This window comes from Hylobates moloch, unplaced genomic scaffold (genome assembly GCF_009828535.3).
Source record: "Hylobates moloch isolate HMO894 unplaced genomic scaffold, HMol_V3 SCAFFOLD_19, whole genome shotgun sequence".
NCBI lineage: Eukaryota > Metazoa > Chordata > Mammalia > Primates > Hylobatidae > Hylobates > Hylobates moloch.
In genome coordinates, this window is record NW_026652294.1 from 3,147,196 (window position 1) to 3,163,404 (window position 16,209).

Genomic DNA, 16,209 nt, shown 5'->3' on the forward strand with positions numbered 1-16,209 from the left:
TCCCCTCCCTCCCTGCAGACTGCGATGATGAATTTGATGTTTACTCTTCCCACCAGGTCTATGTGGTTGCCATTATGTGTGGTCCCCAGCTTTTCTGAATACTCAGCCTTCCCAGGCCCTCATACCTCTCCTGTGGTGCTCTAGTCACGTCTTCCCTGGGAGCCCCTCCTCTTACTCCACTCTGGTTTGCTTCATCCTGGTTGTTGACTGGGACTTGCTCTGATGCCCTGCATCAAGTCCCCACCTCCTCTCAGCCCCGCCACCCATCTTGGGATCACTTCTGCTGTTTGCTTCTCTTTCTCCATATTCCACATGCCTGTTCCAGTGTCCATATACCAGTTACCCACCCTCCATTCTGTCCCTTGTTTCCTTGGCTGTAAAAGGAGGAATCTAGTGTAAAAGTGGACCCCATTCACTTCCAAAATTCCTCAGATTCCAGTTTCATCTCTCTTACTCCACCCTTTTCTTTGGACAATTTAATCCATTCCCTATTGCTTTAGCTGCCCCAAGTGCTGACATACACCGACACCCTACCTCCAGCCTTTCTAGCAGCCCTACTGGGTGGTGCCCATAACCCTTGAGTTAATGGACCTATGCCCCCTCCACTCAGTTGCCCCTCTTCAGTCATGCCTTTGCCATCTCTTACTTCCTGCGGGCTGGCCGTCCCACCCTCCTGACCTCCTCTCAACACCAGCTGCCAGCCCATCTTCTCAAAGACAGATCTCACCAGCCCACAATTTCCCATATTTTCCCATCACCTTAAGGAGTTTATCACAGAACTGGCCACATCTCGTTTTTCCTCTGGGCCCAACACACACAGGAGGTACTACAGATGTCAAGGGAGTGAGCAAGTGAGTGAAAATCTGTGATTATGGGTCTCAGTGCCCCACGCTGAGAGACATGCAGGGGCGCCTTGCCCATAGTAGGCAATAAAATACGCATGTGTTTATTCTGATTTGATAGACACAACAACATATTCTTGATTTTTATTTCTTTTTGTAATGTGTTCCTATTTCTGTTTTGTTTTTTTTTTGTTGTTGTTGTTTGTTTGTTTTTCTATAATTAGGGTTTGAATACCGACTTCGAGAAATATGCAAGGACTTACTGGGTCCAGTTCACTACTCCACTGGAAGCCAGTGGGAGTCAACAGTAGTGGTAGGTGCTGCTTTCATTGTTGCTGCAAGAATTCTTTCTTGAAACGTGAAGGTGGAGATTTCTTAAATAAGCCAAAGTGCTTTGAAATTGTGTCCCGTTAGACTTCTCCAGCACCCAGCCTCAGGTCCCAGCATCAGTGAGAGGGTGACATGCCGGCCCTCCACAACCTGGCAGGAGCTGGGCCCTGGACATCAGGAGCCACGGAGTGCTCCGCCACCTGCCTGTGCTGAGAGAGGCTGCCTGCAGGGGCTCTGGGCTTGGTTGTGAAGACAAAAGACGGAAGGTACTTCCCTGTCTTCGTGGAGCTCGGTCTGGTAGGGATGCACACATAAGCAGGGAGGCATTTAGATCAACAAAATATTTTCAGACTAGATTCAGACTAAGAAGGAAGTAAGCAGGGTCTTCAGATGAGAGTGCCTGGGAAGGAGTGACCAGGAAGGCCTTGCGAGAGGACACTGCAGATAAAACCCAAGAAGAGTGAGACAGCCATACAGAGACCTGGAGAAAGTGTTTCCTAGTAGAAGTGAGAGTAAAAGCAAAGAGTGCTTGATCTGTTTGAAGCCACTGTGGCTGGCACATAGAAGGCAAAAGGAGAGGGTGGTGTGAAATGATGCAGGTGGACCACAGAGACCTTTACAGGAGCTAGCGTTTTATTCTAGGCAGAGTTGGCGCAGAGGTGTCATGAACTAAAATAGAAAAACAATCAGGGAGTATCTTCTGTAACAGTCCCAGGAAGAGATGAAGGTGACTTGGATCAGTGTGGTGGCCATGGAGAGGGGAAAGGAGACAGATTCAAGATGTATTTTGGAGGCAGAACCAGTAAGATTTGATGGGTGGTTGGATGTGGAAGGAAAGAGCATAATGAACATGTGGCACCTCCAGGTTCAGCTGCAAAAAATGGATGCCAGAACCATTCATTAAATCAAGAAGGGAACAGGTTGGTGGGGGATGGGAGAAGGTAAGGATCTAAGAGTTAGCTCACAGCTTCATTCAATCATTGAGCAATTACTGATGGGGCATCTCCCCTGGCCAGGCATGTTATAGGCATGGGGTATGCAGCAGTGAGTAAGGCAGAGTGAGTTCCTGCATTCGTGGATCTGCTTTCTTATGGAGAGAGACAGACTAAGCAAATGAGAAGAGGTATCTGTAGTGTCTTCAGTGGTGATGGATGCCGTGGGAAAAAAATTAAAAGGGCAGGGAGATATAGAATACTGGCAGGATGGTATTTCATGTTGGGCAATTAAGAAAGGCTAGGCTAAGCTTGCAGTGAGCCGAGATCGCACCACTGCACTCCAGTCTGGGCGACAGAGCGAGACTCCATCTCAAAAAAAAAAGGCCAAACTAACAGATAAGCAGAGACCAGAAAAGGTGAGGGATGAAGCCATGCATATATTTGGGAGAAGAACATCCAGGCAGAGGGAAAGTGCAAAGGCCTGAGGTGGGAGAGCTTGGAGTTTAAAAGGAACAGCCCAACGGGATGGTAGCAGAAGGGTGAAAGGAGTTGACATCAAAAAGTCCAGAGGGTCAGCCCTCACAGGCCTTGGTGTGTACAGAGGCCTAATTTTTTATTCCATTCTTAAATTTGACTGTGGTGTACCTTAATTGACTAGGTACTTTGAATCCTGGGTTCAAAGTCAAATCCCCTTAAGTCCCTGAAGGCATTGTTCCATAGACTTTGCATCCAGTGTTACTGCTAAAAAATCTATTGTACATCTAATTTCCATTGCTTTGTAAGTACTTTGGGATCTTATCTTGGTGTTTTGAAGATTCAAAAAGCTCATTCATTCTGTGGAAATAGAAACAGAGACCAGTGATTTTCTTCGGTTTTCCTATTCGATTATTTCTTCCCTTTCATTTTCCCCATCATCTGAGAGATGTAATATCCTCTCTCTTTAAAATCAGCTGTATCACCGGGCACAGTGGCTCATGCCTGTAATCCCAGCACTTTGGGAAACCGAGATGGGTGGATCACCTGAGGTCAGGAGTTCAAGACCTGCCTGGCCAACATGCTGAAATCCTGTCTCTACTAAAAATATAAAAATTAGCTGGGTGTGGTGGCACATGCCTGTAATCCCAGCTACTGGGGAGGCTGAGGCAGGAGAATTGCTTGAACCGGGAGGAGGAAGCTGCAGTGAGCCAAGATCACACCACTGCACACCATCCTGGGAGACAGAGCAACACTCTGTCTCAAGAAAAGGAAAAATAAAAAAAAAGTAAAATCAACTGTATCAGGCCACGTGCGGTGTCTCATGCCTATAATCCCAGCCTTTTGGGAGGCCAAGATGGGCAGATCACCTGAGGTCAGGAGTTTGAGACCAACCCAGCCAACATGGTGAAACTCCAACTCTACTAAAAAAAAAAAAAATCAGCTGGGCTTGGTGACATGTGCCTGTAATCCCAGCTACTCGGGAGGCTGAGGCAGGAGAATCGCCTGAACCCAGGAGGCAGAGCCGAGATCGCACCATTGTACTTCAGCCTGGGCGACAAGAGCGAAACTCCATCTTAAAAAATAAAAAATAAAAAGGCCAAGCGTGGTGGCTCACTCCTGTAATTCCAGCACTTTGGGAGGCCAAGGGGGTGGGATCATGAGGTCAGGAGTTTGAGACCAGCCTGGCCAACACAGTGAAACCCCATCTCTACTAAAAATACAAAAAATTAGCCAGGCATGGTGGCGGTCACCTGTAATCTCAGCTACTCAGGAGGCTGAGGCAGGAGAATCACTTGAACCCAGGAGGTGGAGGTTGCAGTGAGCCGAGATCGTGCCATTGCACACCAGCCCAGGCAACAGTGTGAGACTCTGTCTCAAAAAAAAAAAAAAAAAATCAGCTGTATCATTTTTCATGCTTTCAATTCTTCACCAGGTTTTTAATTTAGTCTTTTATCTACTTTACCATAATAATCTTAGTTATTTTAAAGTTTTATGTCTGATAATTCTAGTATTGGGAGCCTTTGCAGATCTATTTCCGTTGCCTATAAATATTTCTGCTGTTTCTGATTCAGATTGTCTTATCTCCTTATGTACCTGGTTATTTTTTACTGTCTGGTGGACATAGTATTTGAAAAATTTATTGTAGAAATAGTTTGAAGCCTAAGATGATGTTATCTTCTTCTACAGAACACTTCTATTTGCTTCTGCCAAATTCTTGCCAGTAGCACTGTAGGGACGCCATGATCCCGTTCAGGGACTGAGGTTTTCTAGGCTGCCTGGAACTCAAAGCTGGGTGCTAGCTGGTATAGAGGCTAGTTTACTTCCAGTTGACACTTATTCTAGGTTGCCTTAACTTTGGAATACCAGGACACAGGAGGGGTAAGTTAACATGGCCCTAGACCCTGCTATTGTCCCCCTAGGCCCTCAAGTTTTTTGTTTGTTTGTTTTGAGACGGAGTCTCGCTCTGTCACCTGGGCCGGATTGCAGTGGTACAATATCAGCTCATTGTAACCTCCACCTCCTGGGTTCAAGCAATTCTCCTGCCTCAGCCTCCCAAGTAGCTGGGATTACAGGCACACGCCACTACGCCCAACTAATTTTTATTTTTTTAGTAGAGGCGGGGTTTCACCATATTGACCAGGCTGGTCTCAAACTCCTGACCTCAGGTGATCTACCCACCTCGGCCTCCCAAAGTGCTGGGATTACAGACGTGAGCCACCGCTCCCAACCCAGGCCCTCAAGTTTGATAGAAGTTCTGCCTAGCCTCTTCCTCATGGATAAATATTTCCAAAGCAAAGGCATCCCTCTTTGGATTTCTGTCTTCCCCACAACATGGCTCAGTCATTTATCATTAACACATTAGCTGTCAGAAGTTTGCTGCTATTTGTCCACCTTTTTTTCTTTGTTGTCAGTTAGGAAGGCTGTTCTGAATTGCATGGTCTATTAATGGAAGGAAAGGCTTGTGATATCTTCTCAGATATCAGCTACAGATGCTAACGTTTTCTAAAATAATTTGTTCCTTGAATTATCTGGCTTTTCTGAGTTCAATCTTTGATTTGTTCATTGCGGTCTTTATTTTACCCTATCTGGAAATCCTTGGTTATCAGGTTGTAGTTACAAGTGAAGGACCCAGATTTGTAGTGGCCTCAGGTTTCCTTTTCAGGAGTACAGCTGTTTGCTTAGCACATCTCACCTCCAGGACAGGCCGATGAGCCATCTACTAGAGTGGGAGGCAGGCAGACACCTGCCCAATGAGTCCCCCTCATGGGCAGGTTGTGGAGCTTCATTCTGTCAGCCTTAGCCCAAGATGCCAGCCAAAGCTAACCATAGTAGTTCTCTTTCTCAGCCTGAAAGTAAGCACTCTGGGCCATGGTGGTATAGACAGAAGGAGCCACAAACAGGCTACCATTTGATGGCCATGATTTCTTCTTCTCTCCTCCTTCCTGCTGATTGTTCTTACCAACTCCAAACAGGACACTTCACTGAGGCTCTGCCTAAGAGAATCTGTGGTTCCCCTCCCAGAGTCACCTGTCAGTATGTACCACCCGCTTACCACCCTCTCTAAAGGTCTCCTAGCCCTTCCCTCATGGTTACAAGGTGGCTTCCATGTCCAAGATCAGGGAAGGAGAGAGAACAGGAGAAATCTGGCAACAGCAACATTCACCCTCTGATCAGAAAAGAAACGCTCTCCCAGAAACTAGGCTGTGCCTCACAGGCAACCATTAAATCACTTGGGCACCCACCTCTACTGCAAGGGAGGCTGGAAAAATGAGCAGCTTTTCTGCCTCTGTACAAAGAATATGTAAGAGAAGAGGATTTAGAGCAGACATAGACATAGCCAATCCCGGTGTCTTCTGCCAGGTCCTCTCCTGATCTCAACACTATTCTGAATTTGTTCCTTTTTTTCTGTATGTTTACTGTCTTTTCATCTAGATATTGGGGCAGAGGAGATGAGTGAGCATGAGCCTTCTGTGCTCTTCTTGGGGTTATTTGTCAACACTCTTTTATTTTATTTATTTATTTTTTTGAGATGAAGTCTCTCTCTGTCACCCAGGCTGGAGTGTGGAATGCAGTAGCCCATCTCAGCCTCCCAAAGTGCTGGGATTACAGGCGTGGGCCACCGCGCCCGGCCTTATTTATCAACACTTATGGTGAGAATTGGTCATTCAAGTGGAACTGATCCTTCAGATAACTGGGAAAATATAGCTGTGGTTGGAGGGTAGACTTCCAACCAGCCATGCTGACTCAGCAGCCCTCCCAAGAAGGCTTGTTAGGAGAGCATCATTTCACATGCTTAAGAGCCGCCTGTGTTTCCCTTTTTTTTGAACTATCTGTTGAAATACTTGTTGCCATTTGTTTTTCTCAATGGTTTGTAGGAACTCTATATATATTATAGGAGCTCTTTATATACTCTGATTTGAGCTGCCAGTGCACCACAGGAACGCCAAAGGTTCAGATTTCTTTCAACTTCAAGGATCCTTTGCATGGTTCAGTATGCACAGGAGGAAAATGAGAAGCAGAAGGTTGGGTCACTAAGCAACCACCTTTCAGGCTCCTGGGCTTTGTTCTGGCTCCAGCCTCCCCAGCCAGGCCCTGCTCTTAGGAAGCCTCCCTTTGCTGTGGTCTTCAGTGTAAGACAGGGGTCCCCAACCCCTGGGCCACAGACCAGTCAGCAGCAACAGTAAATTCTCATAGGAGCACAAACCCTATTATGAACTTCACATATGAGAGATCTAGGTTGTGTGCTCCTTATGAGAATCTAATGCCTGATGATCTAAGGTGGAACAGTTTTATCCTGAAACCATCTTCCCCTCCCCCACTGGTCCATGAAAAAAAACAGTTCTGGGTGCCAAAAAGGTTGGGGACTGCTGCTGTAAGACCTGTGGCAGTGGCCAGAGAGGTGGTGATTAAGCTGTGTGTTGCAGGCCGTAGAAAGAGCTGTACATTGCATCCTGAAAGAGTGGAGAAAACCATCCTTTACTGAGAGCCAAAGGGTGAGGAAATATCAATAATACTTTGTCGCTCTAGGCCAGAGGGCAAGTCCTCTTGCAGCTTCTTCCTAGTACCACAGGCAGGCAGAATGTTTTGCTTTGTTTATAGTAGTTTTTCGCTGAATCTTTAGGGTTTTCCATATATAAGATCATGTCATCTGTGAACAGAGGTAATTTTACTTCTTTTTTCCCAATTTGGTTGCCTTTTATTTCTTTTTCTTGCCGAATTGATCTGTCTAGGACTTTTAATACTACGTTAAATATTAGTGCTGGAAGCAGGCATCCTTCTCTTGTTCCTGATATTAAAGGAAAAGCTTTTAGTCTTTTACCATTAAGTATGATGTTAGCTGCGGCTCTTAAGATTCTTTCCTTTGTCTTGACTTTAGATAACCTGATGACTATGTACCTGGGTGATGATTTTTGTGATAAATTTCCCAGGTGTTCTTTGAGCTTCTTGTATTTGGATGTCTAGATCTCTAGCAAGGTCAGGGAAGCTTTCCTCAACTATTCCCTCAAATACGTTTTTCAAACTTTTAGATTTCTTTTCTTAGGAACACCATTTATTCTTCTTATTAGGTTTGGCCATTTATCATAATCCCAAATTTCTTGGAGGCTTTGTTCATTTTTTTAAAAAATTATTTTTTCTTTGTTTTTGTCTGATTCAAAGTCTTGTCTTTGAATTCTGAAGTTCTCTCTTCTACTTCTTCGATTCTATTGTTGAAACTTTCTAGTGCATTTTGTATTTCTCTAAGTGGGTCTTTCATTTCCAGAAGTTTTGATTTTTGATTTTTTGATTTTTTCTTTATGATATCTATTTCTCTGGAGCATTTTTCATCCATATCCTATATATTTTTAAAAATTTCTTTAAGTTGATTTTCACCTTTGGTATCTCCTTGAGTAGCTTAATAATCAGCCTTCTGAATTCTTTGGCAATTCAGAGATCATGCCACTGCACTCCAGCCTGGGCAACAGAGCGAGACCCTATATCAAAAAAAAAAAAGAAAAAGCCAAAAAGAGGCCGGGCGCGGTGGCTCACGCTTGTAATCCCAGCACTTTGGGAGGCCGAGGCGGGCGGATCACAAGGTCAGGAGATCGAGACCACGATGAAACCCCGTCTCTACTAAAAATACAAAAAATTAGCCAGGCGTGGTGGCGGGCGCCTGTAGTCCCAGCTACTCGGAGAGGCTGAGGCAGGGGAATGGCATGAGCCCGGGAGGCGGAGCTTGCAGTGAGCCGAGATCGCGCCACTGCACTCCAGCCTGGGCAACAGAGCGAGACTCCGTCTCAAAAAAAAAAAAAAGAAAAAGCCAAAAAGTTCTGCCTTTTTAAGCCAAATAATGAAAATGTACTTTGTAATTATTATTCTTGGTTTGGATCCATTGCTGGGGAGCTAGTGTGGTCTTTTGGAGGTATTATAGAACCTTGTTTTGTCATTATTACCAGAATTACTTTTCTGATTACTTCTCATTTGGGTAGACTACTTCAGTGGAAAAATCTGGAACTCAGAGGCTGCTGTTCAGATTATTTTGTCCCACAGGGTGATCCCTTGATTTGGTGCATTTCCCCTTCCCCTAGGGATGGAGATTCCTATGAGCCAGACTGTGGTGATTATTATTGCCCTTCTGGGTCTAGCCACCCAGCGGGGCTACCAGGCTCTGGGCCGATGCTGGGGAATGTCTGCAAAGAACCCGGTGATGTGATCCATCTTCAGATCTCCCAGCTGTGGATACCAGCACCTGCTGTGGTGGTGGGGCAAGGGGAATGGAGTAGACTCTGTGAGAGTCGTTGTTTGTAGATATGTTTAGTGTGCAGGCTTTCTCAAATGCTGGTTATGCTACCAGTGAAGTCATAACGTGGACACACTCAGGACCACTGGTTAGAAAGGATGTTGCAGGCAGTGGAATTAGCTGTTGTTTTTCTCCTTCCTTGGAGCAGGGTTGTTCTGTTACGAATTGCTGTAATGTCCTGAGTTAGTTGGCCTCCAGCCAGGAGGTGGCACTTTTGAGAGAGCACCAGAGTTTTTCACCTGTCTTGTGGAATTTGCAGCAGCCTGCCACTTCTTTCAAAGGATCCATGATTTCTTTCAGTCTTCCTGGTGTGCTTTTGCAATGAACAACAGGGTAAGTCATCTACTTAGAAAGGGCGGGAGCTGAGGGCTTTTATGGGGAATGAAAGTGGCTTCGATTATTGCTCCAACAGAGGAGCAGCAGGTGTTCCCAGGGGCACCCAGCTCAATCTCGAGGGGTCGGTGCAGCCACCTGGCAGAGTGGAAGTAATGGAGCTGAGTCTTAGAGGCTCAGCTCTAAGTGTACTCAGAAGTGAGTACACTGGTGCCTAGGGCTACCAGAAGCTGAAAGAAGCACTGCTATTGTGTAGAATTTTAAAGCACTGTCTCCAGTTGAGGAAAAAAAAAAGAGTAGAAAGACAAGTTCCTAAGTCAATAGAAAGGGAATAGAGTAATTCAGAACTATAGCGTACTTGCCTGTTTTCCCTGCTATTAAAGATCGGTGATAGAACACAAATCTCTTGAACTTTGTTTCTGTCTCTAGTTCCTATTTACATAATCATATACACCAAATCATCAGCATAAATCCATCCTTCTAAGATGTTTTCCTCTGTGGGTTGAATTTGACAGTGGTCCTTGGATAGATGTCTTTGACTCTTTTTTTTCGAGACAGAGTCTCACTCTGTTGCCCAGGCTGGAGTGCAATGGTTCCTGAATTCTCTACTCAAATTATTGGCCAGATGAGATCACCTAGGGTTCAAAGTCCTCTTCCAAGCTCAGTTGTTACTGGAATAGCAGAATTCATTTCCTTGTTAGCTTTCCACCTGCCTCCTCCATCTTTAAGCCAGCAATTGTACGTGTAGTTCTTCACAAACTTCAAATCCCTCTCATGAGTCACTTTTCTTTTGCCACTTTCAAGATTGTCTGTTTTGAGAATTATAAAGTATCTAAGAATAAATCTAACAAAGGATGTACATAGCCTATATGCTAAGAATTATAAACGTTTACTTAAAGTCATTAAAGAAAACCTGGACAAATGATGAGAAAGTGCAGTACAATAAAAGACGCCAACCATTTCTAAATAGACCTACTGACGCAATGCAACTCTAATCAAATGCCCACTAGAGGTTTCAGTGAAACTTGACAAGCTAATTCTACAATTTATACGGAGCAGTAAAAAGCCAAGAATAGTTAAGACATTCACTATGCTACCAGATATTTGGGTTTATTTTGAAGCAGGAGTAATTTAGACACTTTGCTATATGAGAGAGAAGACAAAACAGATACAGTGGGGAAAATAGGGGGGCTATTCAATAAATGGAGTTTGGGAAACCAGTTATTTATATGTAACTAAGTAAAAGTAGATCTTCAGTTCATAAAAATATACCTCCAAAGGGTTAAGAATTAAATGTCAAAAGTGTTCATCTAAATGTCAAAATGTAAAAAAGTTCTGGTTGGGCGCAGTGGCTCACGCCTGTAATCCCAGCACTTTGGGAGGCCGAGATGGACAGATGACTTGAGGCCAGGAGTTCGAGACCAGCCTGGCCAACGTGGTGAAACCCCATGTCTACTAGAAATACAAAAGTTAGCCGGGTGTGGTGGCGCATGCCTGTAATCCCAGCTACTCAGGAGGCTAAGACACAAGAATTGCTTGAACCTGAGAGGCAGAGGCTGCAGTGAGTCAAGATCACGCCATTGCACTCCAGCCTGGGCAACAGAGCGCAAGACCCTGTCTCAAAAAAAAAAAAAAAAAAAAAAAAAAAAGTCAAAAAGTTCTGCCTTTTTAAGCCAAGTAATGAAAATGTAGTTTGTAATTATAACATATGTAGAAGTGAAGTGGCATGACAGCAGTATCACAGAGGCCAGGAGTGGGGATATGAAAGTATACCATTAAAAGATTTTTACACATTATGCAAAGTGATACCATAATACTTGAAGACAGACTATGATAAGTAAAAGCATATACTGTATGTTATATGCCTTAGAGCAACCACCAAAACCAAAAAATAAAACTCATGCACATACACATACAAATCCCAATGCAGTAAAAAGAATCATAGCTAAAAAACTAACAAATAGATAAAATGGAATGATAGAAAATAATAAATTCATTCAAAAGAAGGCAGAAAAACATACATAGGATGGTAGATTTAAACCCTAATATATCAATAATCATTAAATATAAGTCTAAAAGGCATAGATTATCAGATTAGAATTAAAAACAACCAGCTATATGCTGCTTATAAGAAACCCAGCTTACATGTAATAACATAATGGCTTAAAAGTAAAAGGACTGCTGGGTGCGTTGGTTCATGCCTTAATCCCAGCACTTTGGGAGGCCGAGGCAGGTAGATCACCTGAGGTCAGGCCTGGCTAATTTTTGTATTTTTAGTGGAGATGGGGTTTTGCCACGTTGGCCAGACCGGTCTCGAACTCCTGACCTCAAGTGATCCAGCCGTCTCGGCCTCCCAAAGTGCTGGGATTATAGGCGTGAGCCACCGCATCTGGCCTAATTTTTGTATTTTTAGTAGAGATGGGGTTTCACCATGTTGGCTAGGCTGGTTTCAAACTCCTGGCCTCAAGCGATCTGCCTGTCTTGGCCTCCCAAAGTGCTGAGATTACAGGCATGAGCCACCGTGCCCGTCAGACATAAGACTTTAAAATAAATGTCTTAAAAAATGCTCAAGGAGAATGCAGACAACTAAACAAAATCAGGAAAACTATATATGAAGAAAATGAGGGCCGGGTGCAGTGGCTCATGCCTGTAATCCCAGCACTTTGGGAGGCCAAGGCGGGCAGATCACAAGGTCAGGAGATCGAGACCATCCTGGCTAACATGGTGGAACCCCGTCTCTACTAAAAATACCAAAAAATTAGCCAGGGTGGTGGCCGGCACCTGTAGTCCCAGCTACTCGGGAGGCTGAGGCAGGAGAATGGTGTGAACCCGGGAGGCGGAGCTTGCAGTGAGCCGAGATCACGCCACTGCACTCCAGCCTGGGCGACAGGGTGAGGCTCCATCTCAAGAAAAAAAAAAAAAGAAAATGAGAGTATCAGCAAGGAGATAGAAATTCCAAAAAAAGAGCTAAACAGAAATCTGGAGTTTAAAAATACAATAACTGAATTGAAAAGTTTCCCTAGTAGGGTTCAACAGCAGACTCGAACAGGCAAAAGGGAAAATCAGCAAACTTGAAAATAGGTCATTTGAAATTATCAAGTACGAGGAACAAAAAGAAAATAGAATGAAGAAAAGCAAACAGAGTCTAAGAGACTTATCAGACACCATCCAAGTATACCCATGAATCCATAATGGGAGTTCTGGAAGTATAAGAGAGAGAAAGGAGTAGTGAGCTTATTTGAAGAAATACTGGCTGAAATTTTCCAAATTTGAGGAAAGATGGGGGTCTACTAATACAAGAGCCTCAGTGAACTCTAAGTAGGAAAATCCCAAAGGAACCTGCACTGAGACACATTAGTCAAACTGTGGGAAAGGAAAGACAAAGAGAAAATCTCATCCTTGATGTCAGTTTTAAAATAGTATTCCTGATGTTTTCTTTGTGGTAATAATTAACTCTTCCTTGCTATTTCTTTTTGAGCTAGTTTTGATAAATTATATTTTTCTAGGAATTTCTCCATTTTCTGTAAATGTCCAAATTTCTTAGCGTAAAGTTGACAGTAATCATATCTTTTTCTTTCTTCTATATCTGTAGTTATGTCTCTTTTTATTTCTAATATTATTTCTTTAAGCTTTCTCTCTCTTTCTTGATTAATCCTGCCAGACGTTTGTCCATTAGTCTTTTCAAGAAATGACTTTTGCCAGGCATAGTGGCTCATGCCTTTAATCCCAGCACTTTGGGAGAACAAGGCAGGAAGATCACTTGAGCTCAGGAATTTGAGACCAGCCTGGCCAACGTGGTGAAACCCCGCTCTACTAAATATATAAAAATTAGCCAGACATGGTGGCACACACCTATAGTCCCAGCTACTCGGGTAGCTGAGGCAGGAGGATCACTTGAGCCTGGGAGGTTGAGGCTGCAGCGAGCTATGATTGCACCACTACACTCCAGCCTGGGCAACAGAGCTAGACCCTGTCTCAAAAAAATAAATTGTTTTTATAAATCTTCTCTATTAAATCTTTGTTTTCTATTTTATTTCAATTTTTATTATCTCCTTTTTTAAAAAAATGTTTTTTTCTCATGTCCTTTTTTTCTTTAGTCTTTTTTTTTTTTTTCCTTTCCCCTGATGGCTTTAGGTTGGAATCTTGGCTTGTCATTCTTTCATGTTCTCTAATACAGTATAAGCTGTTGTTTCTAAATGCCTCTAAAGTGCCCACTTTTGCTGAATCTCACCACTTTTGGAGTATTTTGTGTTTTTTTTTTTTTTTTTTTTTTACCATTCTCTTGTAAGTCATTTTTAATTTCACTTAATTATAATTCCCCTTTGACCCATGAGTTTTACTCAATTATTTTAGTTAGAAAACATGATCTATTTTAGTAGTTGGCAAAACTTTTCTGTAAAGGACCAGATAGTAAACATTTCAGGCTTTGCAAATCCATACAATCTCTGTTCTGACTACGGCACTCTGGTGTCAGAGCCTCCCTGTTGGAGCGTGAGCTGCTCCTCCATCAAACTTGGTCATCAACAGCAGCCATTCTCCTGCTTATCCCATCTCTAACAACTTCTGTGTTACTCAAACCTAATATTTACACTTGTTCTTTACTGTCACTTCTAGACTTGTTGCAGGTGTATCTGTCACCGTTAATTCAAGATCTTAGGCCTTCTCGTCCAGTGTTAAAGTTGTCTGGCTGGTAGTTTTCTCTTTGGAGCAGCCATGCTGCTCAGGAGTCTGCTCTTTTGGTCTGTGCAGCAGAGACCCCAACTGGCAATGCTTGTTTCAGACTGTGGTGCCAATATGCCCTGACGTGGAGGATGTTTGGGCAACTAAGCATAGTTTAGTCAGCATCCGAACATCCTCCACATCAGGGCATACTGGCACCTCATTTGTGTTGCTGGAAAACTAAAGGCAGTCACTGCCCCCCAGGTGCGTCCTTGCCCTGGGGCTTGACCTCAAACCCCTGGCAAATATCAGCATTAGGGAACAGCCCCTTCTGAATGGCCAGCCACCTGACCCTTAGCCTTGATGTTCTACTCTCATCCTGCCCTGGATGGTCAGGGAACTGCTCAGTCACTATAAGGTCAGCAGTGGCTGTGCCCACAGATGGAGGAGCAGACCCTGCACTGGCCTCATCCTCCTTTATCCCCACACTGTGTTGCTCCCACTCCACCTGCCACTTCATCCTGCACATTTGCCCCACAGCTCTCTCACAATTTCTCACCTGCAGAGGAATTGTTCTTTCCTTCTCCCATGAGCAGACACAAGGTTCTCTGCCAGGCCAGGAAAGTCCCCACAATCTAGGTCCCTTCTCTGATACTTGCACTCAGCTGTCACTCTGTGTCCTCAGGGTCTACGGAAGAGGGAGCTGCTGAAGGAGCTGCTACCAGTCATCGGGCAGAACCTCCGATTCCAGCGCCTCTTCACCGAGTGTCAGGAACAGCTCGACATCCTGAGGGACAAGTAGCCTGCCCCTGCCTGCCCTGGCTGCGGCAAGGGCAGGGCCACACTCTCGCCACTGATGATGTGCAGGACCACCTCTCACCTGACCAGGCTGTAGAGGGAGGAGACACTGGCAGGAGATGTGCTGTCCTGCACCAGCCCAGCTCCCTGGGCAGATGTGCCCTGTGTCCTGGGCCTGACATTGCCTCAGGAGGGGGAAGCTCGTCCCTCCCTCCAAGCCCCCCATGCGGAGCTAGGGCTGGAGATCTCCCCAGGTGCCCTGGGGCCAGCAAGGCAGTCCCAGGCCTGCCGTCTCCAGCACGGCCCCAAGGTGGACACTAGCCCCTGCTGCTGCAGGCGCCATGCTGCTTCAGCAGTGACGATTGAGCCATTTGTGAGAGAGAATCCGGAAGCGTTAGGTATTACAGCAGACTGACCTGAGACCTATATAAAAGGAAAGCTGTTCCAACACACGGACTATTTTTGTACTAGAATTTGCTAACTTGTAATATTGAACTTCCTTTGGCCGATAATCAGGATTTCCCTATAAGTCACTTGGACATTGGTCACTTGTAGGAAATTTAAACTCTAATTATGACAGCTACACTGAAAAATAATTGTACTGAAATTAACTTGTCTATCTTCATTTGGTTTTAATTTTTAAATGTTTGTAAAAAGAGACTGTTTTGGGGGAATGGGGCAAAGGGGTGGGCGATTTCTTTTGTAAGTGTAAAATAAATGAACACGCATTGAATACCAAACCCTCCTGATTTCTCTTGCCTTTTCCTTCTAACTTTCATCCTCCCCACACTGTGCATCTCTCTCCTGAAGTAGATAGTGACAGAACATGAGAGCCAGAAGGGGTCCTTTGTGTCATCCCATTCCCCCCTGTCATGGTTAATACTGAGTGTCAACTTGACTGGATTGAAGGATACAATATTGATCCTGGATGTGTCTGTGAGGGTGTTGCCAAAGGAGATTAACATTTGAGTCAGTAGGCTAGGAAAGGCAGACCTACTCTTAATCAGGTGGGCACCATCTAATCAGCTGCCAACAAATATAAAGCAGGCAGAAAAACATGAAGAGACTTGCTTAGCCTCCCAGCCTACATCTTTCTCCTATGTTGGATGCTTCCTGCCCTCGAACATCGGACTCCCAAGTTCTTCAATTTTGGGACTCGGACTGGCTCTCCTTGCTCCTCAGCCTGCAGACGGCCTATTGTGGGACCTTGTGGTTGTGTAAGTTAATACTTAATAAACTTTCATATATATACTATTACTTCTGTCCCTATAGAGAACCCTAATATACCCTCCATGCAGAAATTCATTTCACAGTGTAGAGTGTTCACTTCTGTGGTCATGAAGCACCTTGCACACGTCATCTCCCAAGTGAGGAGTCATGGTTCATGGTTCTGGTCTTTCTGTGCCCCAGGTCCAGATCATAGTGGGCACCAAGGGCTGCAGCTGTTTGGACAATTTCATGAAAGGAAATCAGTATTTACAGTCTTGGGTATATTGGAGAATTATCAGCAAAGTTGGAATTTTATTAGAAAGTGATCCAGACGTTGATCTACAGGAGA

At 44.4% G+C, this 16,209-nt stretch overlaps 1 protein-coding gene across 6 annotated transcripts in view; it reads left to right on the forward strand.

Moving 5' to 3' along the window:
• LOC116459469 (protein HIRA) overlaps nt 1-15,419 on the forward strand; it is a 113,584-nt gene extending 98,165 nt beyond the window's left edge. For 4 of the 6 annotated variants that reach the window (XM_032140103.2, XM_032140106.2, XM_058431012.1 and 1 more), the window contains one exon: nt 14,539-15,419. In XM_032140103.2, coding sequence (XP_031995994.1) covers nt 14,539-14,972 — 434 coding nt within the window. In that variant the 3' untranslated portion in view covers nt 14,973-15,419. Of the gene's footprint in view, nt 1-1,066; nt 1,156-1,256; nt 2,371-14,538 lie in introns of those variants that run through there. The other 2 variants (XM_032140104.2, XM_032140107.2) reach the window with 2 other exon arrangements.
• The last annotated feature ends 790 nt before the right edge of the window (nt 15,420-16,209 follow it).